Source organism: Camelus bactrianus, chromosome 9, assembly GCF_048773025.1.
Source record: "Camelus bactrianus isolate YW-2024 breed Bactrian camel chromosome 9, ASM4877302v1, whole genome shotgun sequence".
Lineage (NCBI taxonomy): Eukaryota > Metazoa > Chordata > Mammalia > Artiodactyla > Camelidae > Camelus > Camelus bactrianus.
This window is the reverse complement of record NC_133547.1, coordinates 28,249,245-28,269,255: the sequence shown is the minus strand read 5'-3', so window position 1 is coordinate 28,269,255 and position 20,011 is coordinate 28,249,245. Positions and strand designations below refer to the sequence as shown.

The 20,011-nt window shown below is 37.5% G+C and overlaps 1 protein-coding gene across 1 annotated transcript; it reads right to left on the bottom strand.

Annotated features, from left to right (window-relative positions):
* Nucleotides 1–1,915: 1,915 nt before the first annotated feature.
* On the bottom strand, nucleotides 1,916–18,874 carry DR1 (down-regulator of transcription 1). The gene is made up of 3 exons (XM_074369986.1): nucleotides 17,920–18,874; nucleotides 9,764–9,927; nucleotides 1,916–3,951 (listed from the first exon to the last, which is right to left on the bottom strand). The coding sequence occupies exons 1-3, from the start codon at nucleotides 18,137–18,139 to the stop codon at nucleotides 3,805–3,807; spliced, it is 531 nt and encodes a 176-aa protein (XP_074226087.1). The 5' UTR covers nucleotides 18,140–18,874; the 3' UTR covers nucleotides 1,916–3,804.
* Nucleotides 18,875–20,011: the final 1,137 nt, after the last annotated feature.

The following is a 20,011-nucleotide window of genomic DNA, read 5'->3' as shown; positions in this document are numbered from 1 at the left end:
AAAAAATTCAAGTGAAACCAGTTGAAGGCAGTGCCTAGCCTAACTGGATTGGATAGTTTTTCCCAGTGGCCATTTGGATATATGAGGAAGTATCTATGTATCCAAATAAAGTTGTAACAAAAAATTTTTAATTCCATTAAAAATTTAAATCATGGATTTTCTACAACTAAACATACTATTTATAAACTCAACATACTAATTATGATTACCTAAAACTTGTATTTCTTCTGAGGATCTAATGAGTGCATAATACCTGTGTCAGTAACAAGAAAAAATACTTTTGCTTTTATTTTCTTCTGGTATGATATTAAATAACAGACCTGCGGTAGCAAGTATAACTCACTTGGTATAATTTAGGTATTTCGAGACACTCATTAACATTCTCAGGCCACCAGACCAGTACGGTGATTCATTTTATAGTGTACATTAAAATGATGCCTTCTTACACTTTGGAAATCTGACAGTACTTACTAAACACCAAATACATGCATACCCCATGAACCAGCAATTCCACTCCCGGGTATATATTCAAACAGAAATGCATATTTACACACTCACCAAAAGACACATATAAGAATGTTCTCCATATTATTATTCATAATAGCCCAGAACTAAAAACTACTCAAATATCCATCAATGGTAGAATGGATAAATAAATTCTGCATATAATAAAAAATGGATAAATTCGTGAAACACTATTCAGCAACGAGAATGAATGAACCACAAACACATGCAACAATATGAAAGAATCTCACTCTGGAAGGTTGAATAGCACCCTAAGATATCCAGGGTCAAAGCCCTGGAACCTAGAAACATTACTTTATATGGCAAAAGAGACTTGGTGGATGTGATCAAATTAAGGATCTTGAAATGGGTTATCCAGGTGGGCCCTAAATGGAGATGCAGAGGAAAATCTGACCATAAAAGAAGAGATGATGTGATGATAAAAGCAGAGACTTTGAACGTGGAGGAGGGACCCACAAGCCAAGGACTATTGGCAGCCAATGGAATCCAAAAAAAGACAAAGAAACAGATTCTCAACTCACAATTTCCAGATTCATGAAGCAATTGTGACTTCTGCCTAATGAAACTGATTTTGGACTTCTGATCTCCAGGACTGTAAGAGAACAAATTTGTGCTGTTTTAAGTCACTGAGTTTGTGGTATTTTGTCACAGTGGCATCAGGAAACCAGTACACTCACAAATATAATGATGAGTAAAAAAAGTGTATCACGTATGACCGCATTTACATAAAAAAAAAGACACACAAAACTACGATTTTAGAAGTCAGAGTAATAGTTACCTCTGGGGAGGAAGGAGAAGATAACGTTAAGTTGGGGCCAAAGGCAGGCTTCTGTGATGCTCATAATACTCTGTTTCTTGATCTGAGGGCTGGCAAAATGAGTATGTTCAGTTTGTCAGAACCCTTATTTGTGTACTCTTCTATATGCATGGTGTATGTATAATTTAAAAAATTGGTGCCTTTTCAACACATATCAATATGACGGTCTGCTAAAAAAGATAGACATATATTCAAGGAGGTGGGTAAAATGCTTACTAAACATAACTTTTATTTCTCAAGAACCTTAAAGATTTTTGTTTCTCTCTCCAAAAGATTTTAAAAATCTCAACAACAGACAGAATATAATAGTGAATTTTAACTGCTGGAAAATAAGCTAAAAGTAACATTGCTTAACTAGCTTTGTTATGCTTGCATCCTAGGACTGTAAATTAGAAAAATACAAGAAAAACCATGTTTTCTGAAGTAACAGTAAACAAAGGAGAAAGTCAAGTACTATACACCAAATGATCAAAATGTCTTTTGGGCCTAAGATTCTGGAAACTAGTAAAAATGGTAATAACAGAAACCTCATGCCATTAATCTGTACAGATCATTAAATATAAAAAACAATGCATAAAACACATCAGATTTTATTGCTTGAAGAATACAGCATATGAAATCACAAGAATGTCAAAATGAAAAGTCACTAGGATTCAAACATTTAATACATTATCAGATGCAGTAAAATATTAATTAACCTGAACTCTGCATCAGAAAAAAAAAAAGGTATGGAAAAATATCTAAGTTGTTTACTTAAGAAACATATACACTTAAAACAGAAAGTGTAAGGTGTTACAGTACAAATTAGAAAAGCCGACACATAACTTATTACTTCTTAGACTAGACTACCTTTGGTACTTAAACTTTTAAAAAAACAATCCCTTCTATCTTGTCCAAACGCACTTCATGGATACAATGCCAGTTTCAACTCAAAACGTTCAGCAAGAGTCACCTACTTGTGGCATGGAGGAAGCGTGACAATATTTCACTTTTTCTAAAACTGCAAAGTATGATCATTAAGAAATCTAATACTTGTAAACTTTACTTACTTATTAGCTCTTCAATTAAAACTGGAATCCCAGCAGCCGCAGTCTATCTTTGGGCTCGGTGGATATAGAAATTTAAATGATTTGGCAACTGACATAGATTTAGATTACTTCATACTATCTTAAGCGGCTTTTCCATTCTGTTTCTAAAATACAAATAATATGCCATTTCTTCAACACACCAAATTCCCTAAAAATCACTACCATACTTTATTTATTAGAACCAAATTAAAGCTTCTTCCATTTAATGAGCAGGTTGAAAACTACTTATGTTTCATATAGGGCTGATCAATCATGACACGCTTTCTTAAACAGAACAAAACCAATCATTTTTAAAGCTATCACTCAATTAAGATGGAGACAGTGATGCCATTTCAAAAGGAAGCACTGGACACTCTAGGCCATCTAGTCAAGAAACTGCAGGAGTAATGCTAAAAACAAACAATAAGTAAACTATCACTACAAGTTAAATTACAAGAAAAAAAATTCCTCTTTTACAGCAAGCATGCTCATTAACTTTCACTTCCTTCCCAAGCAAAGGTTTGAATATTCATGAACCTCAGTTAAACCAACGGAACCCAAGCAATTGTTTCACAAGTTCCAGTAAACATGGATGGACTAAGCAAGTAATACTATTAACAATTATTGGAGTGAAATACTAAGAATCAAGACAGTCCTCAAAGCTGGGTAGCTTCTGAAATGCAATCGTGTAGCTCAAGATGAATTACGCCATAATAAAACTGCAGTTTTTACCTCTACATAGAACAAAAACAAAATAAAAAACATAACCTACCAAATTTTACAACTACTACTGAACACACTCCTTCCTAATTTTTGAATGTCTTGTTTTGGGATTTTCTTTTTTAAACAAGTATATTTATCTGAGCATATATATATTTATTGCCTGTATATATACTCATTTTAAAAGACAAAAAATTCAGATACTATAGAACTGAACTTTGTTTTTTCACCAACCTGATCTAATGTATACTCCATCACACAGCATCCTCTCCTCAATAATTTAAAATTCCCAATTTTTAGTTTAGTTAAAAGGGAAGAGGAAATGCAAATGCAGATTTAGAGTTTCTGTATAAATTTCACTGTATTTTTATAAACTTGAAGTTTTCTGTAACACTGTTTATTGATCAAATAAAGGACTCACCGCTATCTAAAATTTCATAAACACCATTAAAAATTCAAAATTGATATTATACTGAACCTTAAATTTTCAATAGTTCAAAGAGACATTTTTTACACGAACAGCGCACAATAGATGAAACTCAACAGCAGACATCCCTAGAATACCAATGGCAAGTCCACCCAGACGCATACGCAGTTACAGATAAGCACTTCCTTCACGGTCTCTCGTGCAGGGAGAAACACTGACAGAAGAAGCAGAAACTCGGCCGGTGAGCCTCAGAGGTCGTCTTCTTCCTCCTCGTCCTGAGAAGACCCTGCCTGGCTGGACGCGCCCGCTGAGGCAGCAGCCAGCTGTGCCTGCTGGGCAGCCTGCTGCATCTGAAGCCATTCCTGCTGGGCCAACTCTGCTTGTTGCTGTCGAGCCTAAACACCAAAAGTATAAAAACAAATTAAAAAATTTTAAAACCCTACAATGTGCACACAGTTAAATGTATATTAAGCCAATTGCAAACTTAAGTCAATACCAAATTCAGATATTTTCCAACCACTACATAGTTGCTGCACATCAGGACAACATGAACTCTATAAGAAAATACAGTTAAAGATTACTTCTCTGTCAACTCACTTACGGATAATTTCCAAAAGTCTCTATAAAAGTTTTCCATGAAAGTTTTCTTTTTATTTCACATGGTGGTTCAAATGAAGAAGCTAAAGAAGTGTACAGAAAAAACATAATATTCTCTCTTTGGTAACTTTTTCCTGCGTTTCTCCCTCTTTTGTTTCACTTCATTCTTCTGTCCTCTCAACTTACAATTTTGACATAAACATTTTCAATCTAAAAATGATTTCTGTGGTTTGAAAGTTCTCTAGTACAGTACCTGTAACTGTTAGGGGAAAGCACTGTACATGAATGCAATAGCTATCTTGATACTTCTTTCAAGTTTCTATCACAGTTCCCTACCTTATAGATACCTTTCTTCCTCTGTCCCTCTCTTCTCTCTCTATAAATACACACACACACACACAACATACCCTTCCCATATACACACTAGTGGAAACACACTTATCCAGCACTGAATTTAAGTGGGATAGTTACAATCCATTAATCTGAAATATTCCCTATAAAAACCACCACAGGATTTAAGAAGCCAAGATGCATACATATGCATTACATGCACTGTTGCAACAGCACGGCCCCTTCTCAATTTATATGCCCTGTTGCATGACCCAATTTAATTTCTTTCTTTCTTTTTTTTAGATTCCACATATGAGTGATATCATATGGTATTTTTCCTTATATTTCTGGCTTACTTCACTTAGAATGACAGTCTACAGGTCCACCCATGTTGCTGCAGATGCAATTATTTTATTCTTTTTTTTATCACTAAGTAGTATTCCATTGTATAAATATACCACAACTTCTTTATCCAGTCGTCTGTCGATGGACATTTAGGTTGTTTCCATGTCTTGGCTACTGTATATAGTGCTGCTGTGAACATGGGGGTGCATGTATCTTTTCAAATTAGAGTTCCCTCCAGATATATGACCAGGAGTGAGATTGCTGGATCACATAATAACTGGGGGAACAAGGGAAGAGGCTGGAATTTTTAAAACTTAGAAGCTTAGAGGAGCAACCCAGGGAACTGAAATTTAGACTTCTGAAGAAGGGCCCTAGACCAGCTGGTACTAGCATCTCTGAGCTTAGAGGGAGGCCCTCCGGTTTGAGACCCACATTCCCGAGGAAAGGGATACATGTTCAGGCTGGTTCTGTAAGTATCAGAGAAACTGCAAACCAGATTCAGCTCCTGCTACAGGTAAAAACTGTTGCAGCCAGGATGAAGAAGCATTGCTGAGTTGCTCAAAGGAACCTGAAGCCAACTGGAAGTAAAAGGAGTAAGTGCCTCCTTCTCATCAGCCTTGTAATATCCCTCTAGATCCCCCTACTGGCAGCAGAGTCTAAGGGACGTCAACTAAAGCAGAAATGTGGTTCACAGAGTACTGGGCCCAATGTCAAAGTGGAGCACAGCTGAGACAGCTGCACAGGAACCGGAACACTTCCACACCACTAACGTCTAACGTGATGTCTCTGTACTTGGGGATTGCTTTAGATCTTCCTCGTGAGAGTAGTCAGGCCTCATATTACAGTTTTTAGTGTACCTATAATTATACCTCCCCTACAAGACAAAAACTTTTTTTGTGTTTATTCAGGAAATTAAAAACCAAGTGTTCCAATAACTACTTCCATTCATTTTTATAAAGGAATATGGAAAGTACTTTGATAACACACAGGCATATTTACTTTTATGGCATGAATACCCAGAGTTCAAAATAGACTAACAGTGTTTCACATAAAATACTTGAAAATTGTAGGGCAAACCAAAAATATCAATTTAATCAGCTTAAGAATATCTACTCTGTAGCCTAATCCATCATAACTGGGTATAATTTCGGGGCACAGAAAAATAATTCAAATAATTTCAAGCCGCTACACAGGTCTTACTACCAAGTTGCTTTATCTGGTAGTTTATTCAATGATCTGGAAAGATATGCACTGCTTACATTTAGAACTTAACTGACATTTAGATACCACGGCCCCGTCCTGGCTCCCATACTTCTCTTTCTGAAGGATGCTTTTATAAGCATTCTGATGGCTTTAAAATCAATGTTGATGGTAAATATTATTTGTATGCATTTCCACAAATTAAAATTTTCAGTGGTACTTATTCTAATTTCTTTTTCCCTCTCTTGCCTCTTACCCAATCCATCCCAAATATTTTCCTTCTAAAATGGAAGAGTAAAAAAGAGGTAAGTAGGCGTGTACTTCCTAATTCACTTTTTCTGCAGATTTTCATTATGTTTTAAGATTCCTACTCCCATATACTAAAATGACTCATTTATAATTTACACTTAAGTTTAATCTCAAAATAGTAATGGTTCTTCTCCCCCAAATATTTGTTGCTAGCAGATAAAGACAGCTTCAAATGAGGCTGCTATTATGTTAGTATTTAAAATAAAAGTCTAAATGATTAAGTGAAATGAAAGTGATGAAAAAGATGTTATAACTTAGTTCCTTTTATATTTAAGACTTAAGTACTTTTTGCTCCAGGAAAAGCACTAAGGAGTATCTATAATTTTACTTCTATGCTAATTTTTCTCACAAGAGCAAAGAAATACTAGGGTATTTTCACCCGTAGGTCAGAGAAAGAAAGAAGGGAGGTAAGAAAAGGGGAAAAACAAAACAGATGACAAGGGCAGAGGGGTGAGGACAGATTTGACAGGCAGTCAACTATTTCTTTCATTCATCTTTTTGCCCTGGAAAGGATAAAGCATACTCTACTTAAAAGTTCCAAAATAAATTTAAGCAAACAAAATGATGGCTAGAGCATTAGCATGGTGTTATAGAAAGAGCACAGGTTTTGGAGTCAGAAGATGAGTTTGAATTTAGACTCCAACACTTCCTAATTGTACAAATTTACCCATTTTATTTGTTTAAGTTTATCCTTCCCAGTAAACTAAGCCGCATAATGACAGGAACCATCTCTCTTTTCTATACTCTTATAAGCCTAGCAACTTGCACTATATCTGGTGAATAGTGAAGACTTCAATGGTATCTGTAGAACAAATGATCGCATGTAAGTTTCTCCATCTCAGTCTATTTCTTAATGAGTAAGTGGGTATAATAAAATTAATATTATTTATAAAAACTCTGCAAAGTGTGTAAAGTATTTAGCAGACCATCTTTTCCCTTTCATTAAATATTTACTTTATCACCTTCTAGGTGATCTACAATAGCAGAGAATTAATAAATAGCCATTAATTTTTTTAAAAAATTATCACTCCTCCTTTGGTACCTCATATTTATATGGATTATAACATTGTTTGTTCATGCTTGCCTCAAAAGCTTTTCCTCCTTAGCACCTATCTCATAGGTCATTGTGGGGATTAAATGAAGTAACACTGGAAAATTACCTGGCAACATGATTAACACATGGTTAGAACTCAGTAAATGTTAGTCAGCTTTTATCTTTTTTATTAGTTTAAATGGTATCTGATGTCTAGTACTTGATAATACTTAAAACTCAAATTTTTTAAATGTAAATCAAACTAGTTATGACTGCAAAGAGATCAATTATGGTGCCAATCTGGAAGAGATGACCTAAAATCATACTTTCCAGTTCCAATGGTAATTACAGTAACTGGCAGCAAACCTCACCTCTTCTAATCAAATAAAAACTGCCTTACAATTTCAAATGAGAAGCGAGAACTTTATAGGGAAAGAACAGCTTCACCTTGTCCTCTCTTTAAAAAAAAGGTGTGTAGGTTCTTCAACCTCCTTGAACCTCACAATCATAATTTGGAAGATCAAGGCTGAACTATGTCTCTTCTACCCCTAGAGTTCTGTGCTTCCTTGACTCATCAACTCAACTCAGTCATTCATTCAACAAATGTTTACTGAATCCTCTCCCTGTGCCAGTTACTATGTTGGGCGGATGCTAGAAATACAATTAACGGGCCCCACACTCAGGGAGTTTACAGACTAATGGCAGAGACAGACATTTAGAAATGACCACATAGCTCTATTCCCATAATGAAGTAAGTATCTCTATGGAACCGAAACACTCCATATTTTAAATCCTTTTTACCACAGAACCACCTCTGACTCAACGATTTAGGTCTAACTTTCAGGATCTTCTCATTGGAAAGTCCGTCAAATGCTTTATTTTAAAAATGGTTTTTATATATAGACAGTTTGCTTGAGCAGTGTGAGTATTTTAGTAGTATCCAAACACAGACTGAATTATTTTTTAAGCTGTTATCATTTTTCAAGTTCATAACCCCTTGCCCCTGCCTCGAGGGGAGGTGAGGAGAAGATACAGAGAAGAAAAGATATAAAATACCATTAAGGTATCTTATCCTCTGCTGATAAATTTAGCCTTGAACAGTGATTTGCATTCTTAGTAATCAGGTTATTAAGCTCTCAGTCTTGTGTGGAGTAAATATTCAGTAACATTCAAGAATCACTGTACTCAGTAACTGCCTCTGCCCACCTTCAAGAAACCTGGCAGAGAAGAAGGGAAGGTCAGTCTTTCTCAGCTTCTTCCTCTTGTTCTTGCCCTGCATGCCTGTGCGCACTAGGGCAATGCCCAGTGCACCCCATGCCTGAGTGGGAAGTACTGATGGAGAGCCTTTTTGTGCTGGTGTCTGTCATCAGCATGGGTATGTGTGCCTATTGGTTGTGGTGTCTATTCACTCCATGTGGACGCTGCACAGTGTGAGCTTCTGCACCCCGTAATCCTCATCCCTAGGTATTTTCGTAGGCCACGAGTGCTGCCAGCCTACGTCGCCTCTGCTACAACGCCAAGGCGCAGCAAACCACGAGAACATGAACGTGAGGCGCAGTGAGCGTCATCTTTGAAAAATGCCATCGTCCATCGAGGGTGGCTCCAAAATGTGTTACAGAGTTTGCTTCCATTTTGCTACCAAGGGGACCTGGAAGGGAATGAAGAAGGTACCTAGGATTCTGAGGATGGGCTAAGGCAGGACCAGAGGTAACACTGGAGAAATTCTGAGAGGCTAGCCACAAATTCCACCTAATCACAGATCCCTGTGGTCTCTTCCTTTTTTAAAAAAATAGAAGGATATCAGTACTTATTGCTAATACTTCACAGATTGGGCCTTAGAACTGAAACGAGCGAAAAAGGAGAAAAGTTTGCACCCTTTCTCTGCTCCGCTGGCCCTTCAAAGTTTTTTAAGATTAGAATGTTTTAAAGGTGTATTAAAGGCCTAATTTAATTACAAGGTAGATGTTAATCAGATTTTTCTTATATGCCATTCATCTAAAATTTTGATACAAAAAAAATTTGATACAGCAATTTCTCACCAGCCCATCATTTTAAACACCTGAAAAATGTTTAGGTATACTTTTCATGCTTTTAAATGGTTATTCTGTCTGAAAAAACATCAAAGTAAAATCTCAGTAGTTATTTGGAGTTGTTCTCCTTAGAAAACAGGTTGCTGCAAATAGTTACTTCTATATAAAGCAAATAGCTGGCCAAAGAAAAGTCAAGTCGGCCACCAGACCTAACATCAGACTCTTAGGTCAAACGATCAGTCACAGAGAGAAAAACCTCTGGGTACGAATGCTGACTTAGGAAAGGATTTCATGAACCAGTATGATTTCTGTTAGCAAAAAGGGTGGGATTCACATGAAAACCATTTAAAATGCATTACTTACTTTTGCAAATAATTCCTGTTGCTGTCTCAATAACTCTTCTTCAGGAATGCCAAGGTTTTCCAAACGAGAACTGGCCTTTCTTCTTTTTAATGCTACTGTCTTGCATTCTTGTAAGACTTCTTTTACTTCACTGATATAAGAGCCAAAGCCCAAACTTTCTAGTGCTAGGGAAATGAAAATATGAAAAAGTGATAAAATACAACTTTTCCCTCACCTATGGAACATTAAGTTTTGTGGCTTTTTTTTTTTTTTTTGAAAGGGGAGCTTGTTGTTTTCTAGTAATTTTGACCTATTTTATAGTTGCACAGTAATCATCGGACAGCTAAGGCAAAATATTTTATCAACTTTCTTAACATCAGAATGCAAATGAGTTAAAAATCTAAGGAACACTTCAAGGCACAGGCCTTAACTTTTCTTTTTCTTTCTAATTTTTTAAAAACCAAAGCATTTCCTGTGAGGGGAAAAAAAAGGGTCTGATGTAAGAACATGTGGTTTTAGTAAAAAAAAATTTTTCCTATACCACTTAAAGTAAATCAGTCCATTAAATCACTTACTGTCTCAAAGAATACCAAAAAAAAGCAAATATTTGGAATATATTTGTTAATAACATATATTGTGCCATTTGGCTTAGAGTAGGCTGGTAACAAATGCTCTAAGTTTCAGTAGGATAGGAAGAAAGAATAGATAAATTCTTCTTTTGTCTAATATACCAGTAAGAAACTATTTTTAGCAAAGACACTCAAATTGCCAAGTTTACTGATGGAAATAACTTATGAAATTCAGCATTTATATTCAGCCAAAGTTTCTCTTGAAAATAAAACTTAACAGGAAACACTATAAAAACATTTGAATTCAAGTGATGTGGCAGAAAAACTGGGATAAAGGAAGACTATAAGGACAGAAGAAACATAAACAAAAAAATTCTCTCCCTTTATTTTTTCACATTTAGAAAGAAAAATTTGTAAGAAAATGATGCACTCTCTAAATGCCTTCTGTAATCCAGAAAGATAATGCATAAAATATCCTTTTGGCTCAGAGTATTTAAAACTATATTTTAGAGTTTTTAATATGTTGATTAATGCCCCAAAGTCATATTGTTTTCTGAGCCAATGATGAAATACAGGTGGTGAAAAACACAGTAAATGAACTTTATTCATCAGTTCTTACACTTTTTCAACAATTATGATGAACCAGACTGCCCTCAGTAAAGATGCCCTAAGTTCTAACTTTAGAAATTTGCTCTTCAGGAAGAATAGCAAATATACTTTTAAAATCCCACATTCCCATGTAAACTGTGGTTTTTAAGACATTTGGAGTGATTTACAACTTTAATTATTTCATATGTTAAGTTGTTTTCATCAACCTTCTTTAGAAATAATGCCAAAAAGCAGAGTGCTATTACTTGAATTTTAATTAAGGTAACTTAACCAATTCCCCTCATCCCCAAAAAATTTCATTAAAACTTTATTCTGAGTTCTGGTTACCAAATTAACTACCACATAATTCCTGGCCTCAAGGAGCTTGGGGTACAGTGGAAACTTAAGTGAAGATTAGGCAGCCTGCATTTTTTCACTTGAATTAACAGACCTTATTTTCTAAATGTCAATGCTAGAAGCCAAAGATTTTGTTTTACATTTACTCTTTTTTAAAGGCACAAACACAGCAGTGTATTTTCAGTAATATTGGCTGGGGACAATACCGAAAGAAACCAAGTAAATGACTTACGATTTCCTGCCACATCTTAAAGCAAACCTTATTTCCTTGGCCGTACAACAGGGTCCTCCAGGATCTAGCCCCACCTACCTTTCCAGCTTTATTTCTGCCATTAAACCCCTGCATACTTCTGCTAAATCTGACTGCTCAATGTTTCCCAACAGGTACCAGTTCCCCAAATTCATGCTGACAGTAATTCATTCAAGGTACAGATCAAACTCCAACTTCAAATTAAGCTTGTTGGATTCTCCTAGACAGATCTACCCTTTTTGAAATCAGATAGATTTAGAATTTGAAACTTGGTTGTCACTGTATTTGCATAACCTTGGGTATGTTGCTTAATATCTTTAAGCTTCAATTTTCCGTCTCTAAAATGAGAGTAGCATCTATTTCACAGTGTCTTCCTATACCCAGAGGCGCTTCAGTGGTTAAGCATGCAGATCCTAAGGTTGCCAGGGACTGACTCCCAGCTCTGCCTCATATTAGTTATGTGACTCTAGATGAGTTCCTTCACCTCTCTTCCTCTAAAACAAGAATAACAGTACCTACATTTCATCCAATCAAATGCGAATAAATGAATTAATGTAAACAGCTCAGAACAGAGGCTAGCTCACAGAAGGAGCAAAACTAAGTATTCACTATTAGATTTTTATTATTTTAAGGCCTGTAGGAATCAACAAGTAATTAATCTAAGGCGTTTAACATAGTGTCTAGCACATAAGAGCCACTTAACTAACTTGGACTATGTATTATTCATCCTTATTTTTTCTCTTACATTTAAGAAAGTACCCTAGAAAGTGTACAGGACCTAAATAAATGTACAGCTATGTATTACCACACCATTAAATTCAAGCTGAATAAGTATATTAAATTTTCAAAATTAACAAATCATACAATGGAGAGACAACTCTTCAAAATGTCATGAATTACTAGACTAGACATTAAGAAAATCCAGTCCAAATGACCTTAAATCATGGAAGGCTTGGGCTAAAAATTTAAAAAACAAAAAAACAAAAAAAAACCCCTCACTTTCAGAAACATTTGAAGTTGAGAGCATGGCTTTCAAAACAATTTGCAAGTAAATCCAAAGTTAGTATTTAATATTATTTAAAGAGCTGCTATGTATAAATACTGTACTCACACCAAAATGGTTCAACAAACGCAGCCACAAATTTAATTTAAAACTACACTGACTTTAATCCTCATTTTAATCACATCTGGCTAACAGATATGAATAACTGGATACAGTACCTTCTAAACAGAGCTATGCCACATCCTTTGTTATCATGTAGTAGTAAGCATTCCCATTTTACACACAGGAGACTCTTCAAGGGGAAGGGAAACGGCTCCCGAGCAGGGCCATGAGTGCACAGTCGTGCAGGCAGTGCAGTGCACAGCAGTACCATACTGAGGAGAGCCTCTAACACTGCAAACCCATAGAGCTCTATGTTTATTATGGCACTTCTGGCAGATGGTAGGAAAGGTTTTTAAGGAAGAAGTGCCTTTTTCTAATTTGTACTAGGGGACTTTATGGACTATTGATGGTCCTGGCTCTAAGGATCTCAGAGTAAAGAGCCAAAATAAAATGAAATAAAATAAAAATAATAATAATACATTTTTTAAAATTTGTGGGTAAAATAGACATATCACTTGTTTCTTAGAGGTCTGTCTGCTGCCCTCAGCCGTCTATCTTAAACTGCACCCAGAAAAGTGCATGGCATATGAGGAAGAAAAATATTTAGCATGTCTTTTCAATTCAAAAGACAGACATTACCAAGACGGCCACTTAAAAATTTTTTTTCTAAAAAAGTAAAAACTTTCACCCAACAAGAATTTCAATACAGGCTTATCTCATATTTTACAAAAAATTATGTATTCCTCAAAAGTTTTGTTATAATATGAATTTGTGTGAATTTACTTTATACTTCAAATGCATAATGCATGCTTTTCATTTAAAAAAACTAAAATACGTTATATATAAAATATAAAATAGCACTGTCTAATTTCTCTATTTTCTTTTGTTTGTATGTTGAGGGAGGAGGATGATGTAGTTCACTTAAAATACACTGAGAGGATACAGGCCAAAGTGACTTCTTGGCTTATTGGCCTGGCAAAGACCCTTAAGGCCCTGCCCTCTAGGGCATCACTACTCCTGGGAATCTGGGACAACAATGAAAGACTGGTGGCAAAGCAAGAACCAAATATCATTCATCTTTATATCCTTAGCTGTATCTAGCACAGTGCCAAGTACATAGTAGTATTCAAAAAGTAATTGGGTGGCAGAGGAAAACAAAAACAAAAGACATATCAATTTTAAAGAAAATAATAAATCCTAACTTGAAAAGCACCTGATTCTGTGATAAACTGTGCAATGTAAATTACATGTATCCCTCTGGAAAAAGTATCAATATGGATGATTATTTAAGCAACACAATATCATTCTAATTCTCATGATTATTACAACTTCTCTGCAATCACTCAGATGCTCTGATTTCAAAACTAGTTCACATCCACTTTCCAAAACAGACTGTGGTTTAAGCTTTAGAACAAAGCCACTCGAAGTGTGATCTGTGGACTTATGCCAGAATCGCTTGTAATGGTCTGCAATGAGTTAAGTACTGAAATTCAAAGTAAGCATTTAAGAACCTTCACAGCAAAACTGTAACTATGTGAGGTGATAGCTGTGTTAACTAACTTTGTTGTGGTAATCCTTTTACAATATATACATATATCAAATCATTACATTGCATACCTTAAACTTACACAATATTATTATGTCAATTATCTCTCAAAAAGCTGGGGAAAAAAAGAGAAACTTCATAGCAATTTGACTGAGTAATTTTATATGTCTTGAATCTAATACCAAAACTTTTCATTTTGTTTTTCTAGTGATTCATTTGTATTGTATTTTACCAAAGTACCAGTGTGAGAGGGATTAGAATTTTTTTGCATATATATTTTTATTGAAGTATAGTCAGTTTACAATGTTGTGTCAATTTCTGGTGTACAGCATAATGTTTCAGTCATACATGAACATACATATATTCGTCTTCATATTCTTTTCCACTATAGGCTACTACAAAATACTGAATACAGTTCCCTGTGCTATACAGTATACACTTGCTGTTTATCTATTTTATATATATTAATATCTGCAAATCTCTAACTCCCAATTTATCCCTTCCCATCCCTTTCCCCCAGTAACCATAAGTTTGTTTTCTATGTGTGTGAGTCTGTTTCTGTTTTGTAAATAAATTCGTCTTTTTTTTTTTAATTCCACATGTGAGTGATATCATGTGGTATTTTTCTTTCTCTTTCTGGCTTACTTCACTTAGAAGATTTTTTTTTTTTCAAGTCCTTCAACACAGATAGCTTGGAGCAACACAGTTTTTGAAGAAGTGAATTCTCAGAGACTTTCAAACTTTCAGTTACTAGTCTCATGAAAATGAAAAAAAAAAATGTAGCAAGAAATTTAAAGTACGAAATGAAAATATTCTTATTTACACTTTGGCTTTACAAATGGCATCATGATGTAAGTTTAAACATTACAGACTTTCACTTTTATATTTTAATCAGTATCACTATAAACTTTCTAAATTTTTATTTATTATAGCATATTTCATGTAATTCTCAATCCTGACTGATTCTCAGTAATTGCTAATTACACCTGAAACCATTAAGTATTATTTATACATAAATGAGGAAAGTTAACAGATCTGCCTAAGACCAAAGACTTTCCAGTACAGAACTTACAGCTCTTGACTCTCAATGTCAGTTCTTTCCATAATGCAATAGAACATGTTAAAACTCATTTAAGAGCATGTGTTTACAGAAACCCAGCACTGAAATCAAAGGAACACATTTTATAGCTTAGAACTCCCTCTATTTGTATATATGCGATCTTCAACACCAAGTCCATATTCTTAAACTCAAAATGAGTGAAATATTTAGAAAAAAATTTTTAAATTTTAACTAAGCTATATAGTTTCACAGATTTACCAGCAATAAAATTATTTCAACTTTAGTTTGCACTTTATAGACTGCCTCAAATGCTTAATTTGCTCTCACAAGGTAAAGCAAAGTGGCAAGGGAACAAGTGAAATGTCCTGAAGCAAAGTCTAGTTCATTAAACTTACCACTAAAAAAATTCAAACTTTAACATGTTAGAATCAAACCACTTTAAAATGAACATTGTTATTCTACTTGGAAATATCTTACATTCCTAAATAATCAACCCTGACAGAACAGCATAAAAAATGTCATACCCAGCTTTCCAGAGTTAGTCTGTAAAAACACCGTTTAAACACCTAAAAAGTACACACCTTAAAGGATTTCTTTAAAAAAAATTTTTAACCACTCAAAATAACAGCCTCTTTAATGACTAAGCAATATGAGATTCCTGTAACCGAGGAGGATTTTGGGTTAAAATGTAGGTCCTTATCCACTTAACAACAGCAATGTTACAAGACCAAAAAAAGGTACATTTTAAAGACCGTAACAGGTCAATACATGATTTTTTTTAAATTAATAAATCATTCTCAGTACACAAGGAAAATGCTTTCACTGGAACTTTCTGACTCCTACGTTAAATCGAATTTAGTATATTCCAAAGTTGAGCTATTTAGCATACTGCTCGCTACAGCTGCACTTTTATTCCATCATGTCAATCAGAAATCTAAATATATCCTAGAAAAGAATAAACTCTACCCAAGAAGACAGATTGTAATGTGTTATTGGATTTTTGGAATAATCCCCACTTCTGTGGTGTAAACAAATGTTTAGGCAGATCCTTTTGAAATCTTTGGCAATTTTCTTTAGAAAGGCAATGTTGATAAAAGATTTTTTTTCTCTTTTGTGAGTTGTAAAAGGAAATTATAGCTATCTGTGTTAGATAATCTTGTGAAAGACTTGTACAATTGCACACACAATGTAAAAATAAAAACACAAGAGGAAAAATAGACAACTTAGCTTTCATTTTACTTGCCAGAGTACATCAAACAAGTAGAAGAAAAATAGTAGCTTTAAAATCAAATATACTTTTTCCTAGGGATTTTTTTTCTCCTTCTGTACTGAAATGGAAATGGCGGAGAATGTTCTAAATCTACCATCCACACATCATTAAGGATCAAAAATTAATCATTTAATCCTCTTGTCAATACTGACAGTAGAATACTGCATATGGTGAATATGAGCAGATGTGTCCTACACTTTAGATAGGAAAGTCACCTTTTAAGAAGTTAAATTATAAAAATAAATGGTAAACAACTGCCTGCCTACCAAAATTAAATTAACCATGATTTTTTTTCTGACTTCAAAAGCAATCAAGAAATTGTTAGAATTTTAATTGGGTTATTATAAAAGGCAAGTTATCACCTCAAACTGAATGCAATTTTTTCATGAGTACACGTAAAAGTCACAGAAAGTGCGTCCCAAAACATTATGGCTAGTAAATATGTCTCCCCATCCCTGAAACAAGCCATCAGAATATGGTCCCACAAATCCCTATTACTGAACTAAATCTTTCCCAAGATAAGAGGAGAGAAGACACTTAAACTTTCAGAAGTGTTGTTGAATAAAAGCTTAAGTGTTTACATCTCAACAGGAATGGAAGCAGGAAAGGACAAGGAAATGTTCGATGAAAAAAAAATCTCACAATCATTCAATCCAAGCTTTAAATATCCATATTACAAAGCAAGCTACAAAAACAAAAACAAAAAGAAGAAGAGAGGGAAGGAAGAATAAAAGGAAAGAAGGAAGGACAGAAGGAAATACTGACATCCCCCCTTTTTCTTAGAGAATAGAACTGAAGCGCTTTGGCAACTTGTTGATGAGTGGTAGGACCATGAAACCATTTTTAAAGCAGAAAATATACTCTATTCAACATCAATAAACTTTACAACGTTGAACACCCACGTTAAGAGTATTTTTACTCATGTGTTCTGAACTTTCATCTTTTCCCCTGCTCTGGTGAAAAGGTCAGGTGGGGAAGGGGTGCTGTCTCCACTCATGCTTGAAGTTCCTGTGTGAACTCTGATTCTCCAGGGGAGAGCGTCTGGGTTCCTCTCTTAGTTGTCACGATCGAGGTTCCACTTGAGGCAGGCACTTTCTCAGTTGTCACGTCTCAGTTTCACTTTAGGCAGGCAAAATTCTTGTTACTTCGGCTTACCTGGCTGTAAATTGAGACCACTACCAATGCTTTATTGTGGGAAATGTTAGGTGCTCTGAACGCCTGCGAATCCTTACTTGCATTCGCTGTTTGAAAAGGACCACGAGGACACCACACAGGGATTTTAAGGCGCCGGCTACCTCCATGCCACCCCGCGTGGCTTTTTCAGTTACCAGTACTAACCAAGAGACAGGACTGAAGGCTGACAGGAATAGGTCACGCGACTAGCAGGCTGTCCCCGGACCCTTTTAACCAAAATCCCACGCAGATCACTTACCCTGGATGACGTGCTCTGGTGAGATGGTCTTCTTTTCCGATTTGTTGCAGATCTCATTGGCTTCAGAAGATATAAGGTGAATGAATTCAGTGCAGCAGTTCACCACCAGCTCCCGGGCATCGTTGGCCACCCGGACACTAGGGAGAGTCTCTTTGATCATCTTATTGATAGCAGCTCTGGGTATAGTGAGGTCATCATCGTTGCCAGATGAGGAAGCCATCGTACCTTCGTACCTCTCGCGCCCCGACTTGTAAAAACTCCCCAGCTCTGGTCCACTACTCCACCAAGGTGTTTCAAAAGGCCGCCCTCGGAGAGTGATCCCGGGGGCGCTCTGAGAAGAGGGCGCAGAGAATTAAGAGGCGGGGTAGAGAGGGCAGGGAACACCGTGTGTGCGCTTTGGGCGAGGCTGGGAGCAAAGTCGGGGGGCTGAGGACTCTGGAGACAGCACTGGCCAAGTCGGGGAGGGGAAAGCGAGGTGGTCCGGAAATTTGAGCACTGGAGAACCACCTTCGTGTCTCCTCAGAGGGGCGTGCGCTGTCGCCTAACCGGTCCCCAACGGCGCCGGAGCAGAGGCAAGGTCCAGGGGCACTGGCCTGGCCGCGGTACGGGGGGACACACAGCGGGCCGGGCTCTACACAGCCGGAGCCCCCGCTGCTGCTGCTGCTGCTGCCGCCGCCGCCGCCGCCGCCGCCGCCAGCAGCCGCTGCCGCCGCCTCGGCCAAACCATCCTTCAGACACCCGCGACGCCGCCTCACAACATGTCGGCCGCGGCCGCTGCTTGAACCCGGGCGGCCGCCAGGGAACGAACAGGGACACAACCAGGCACAAGGGGAGCGGCAGGGGCGGCCGCCGTGGCCGTTTAGCCGGAACGCAGATCGTGGAAGGCGAAGCCGCGGCAACGGTGGTCGCTCCAGATGCCAGGGAAGAAGGTTTGCTGGAAGCCTCTCCCGACACCCTTTGCGCTACCGGAAGCCTCGCCCCCACACGTTCCCCCCACCTTCAGACCGACTTCCGGGTGTGGCTGCCGCCCTTCCCCCACTCGCGCCGGCTAGAACCGCCCGTCTTCTCCGGCAGCTTCCGCCCGCCGCGGGCCGGGCTCGCGCCCCGGGTCCCACCCCGTCACGGGGACGGCAGCCGGGCGGGCGCGCGCCTCGGCACCGGCGAGTCCTGAGCCGGCGCGGGCCCGGGACGGGGTGTGTGGGCGGGCGGGTCTCCGCCTCTGCCTTCTCCCAGCCAGCTGCGGCCTCGAAACCCTTTCCCAGCCGCGTTCGGAGACAAAGGAGCGCTGCGTTTCGTTAAAAGAACTCGCTAAGGAAAGGAGCCCGAATTGGGATTGAAAGGAAGGGGAACGAGGCCTGGGCCCGGGAGTGCGATGTGGGGAAAGCGGAACCCGTGTGCGTGGGTCGGCCTCGTCCATTGCTCTCGGTGGTGTGTGGCAGGCGTTGCTCACATCAGAGCTCTTTATGGGGCCACCCGTTCTCGTTTTATGGGAAATGAAACATTCAGAGAAGTGACTGACCGTCCCAGTCACTACTAGTGGCTAAGCTGGAAACTAGAAATAGGATCCAACGTAGTGGAAACGCTTAGTGTACCATGAGTCAAGTTAGGTTCCAACTTAAGACATTTTTCGTGATGTATTTATTGCACGTTGGCGTCTGTTGAGACGGAAAAAAAAGTGGGTTAAAGTGTCTTAAGCTACTCTCACTTTTGTTTCTCTCCAGAGAAGCAAAGGAGAGTCATGTTCTTAACCAAAATTGCATTATTTTTGAAAACTAAATTTGCCACACTGTCATTTTGAAAAAGAGGCTATGCAGGGTGTTGCAGTTTTTAAAAAGTAAACGAGGTACCATTTAAATGAGTTTACGCACTTTAGTTTATCAGATACATTGTTCTCCATACGCTGGACAGCGCTGGCTTTTCTTAATACCTTTTTTCCTAAGACACTAGGTGTGGCACCTTGAGGAGACCTCAGTTAATTACATTTTATTCTCATTTAGCATTTTCTCCAGTACACTTGCAGGTTAATTTCTGACATGTAGACCCTTGTTCTTCAGTATTACTAAGTTTAGTGAAAAATGAAAATTTTAAAATA

Bases quoted from the DNA above. Each gene is read 5' to 3' on its own strand.
- DR1 (XM_074369986.1), bottom strand. From the start codon at position 18,139: ATGGCTTCCTCATCTGGCAACGATGATGACCTCACTATACCCAGAGCT. The intron at 9,928-17,919 runs GTAAGTGATCTG...TCATTTCCCTAG, and splicing joins ACCAGAGCACGTCATCCAGG to CACTAGAAAGTTTGGGCTTT. The intron at 3,952-9,763 runs GTAAGTAATGCA...TTTGGTGTTTAG, and splicing joins AACAGGAATTATTTGCAAAA to GCTCGACAGCAACAAGCAGA.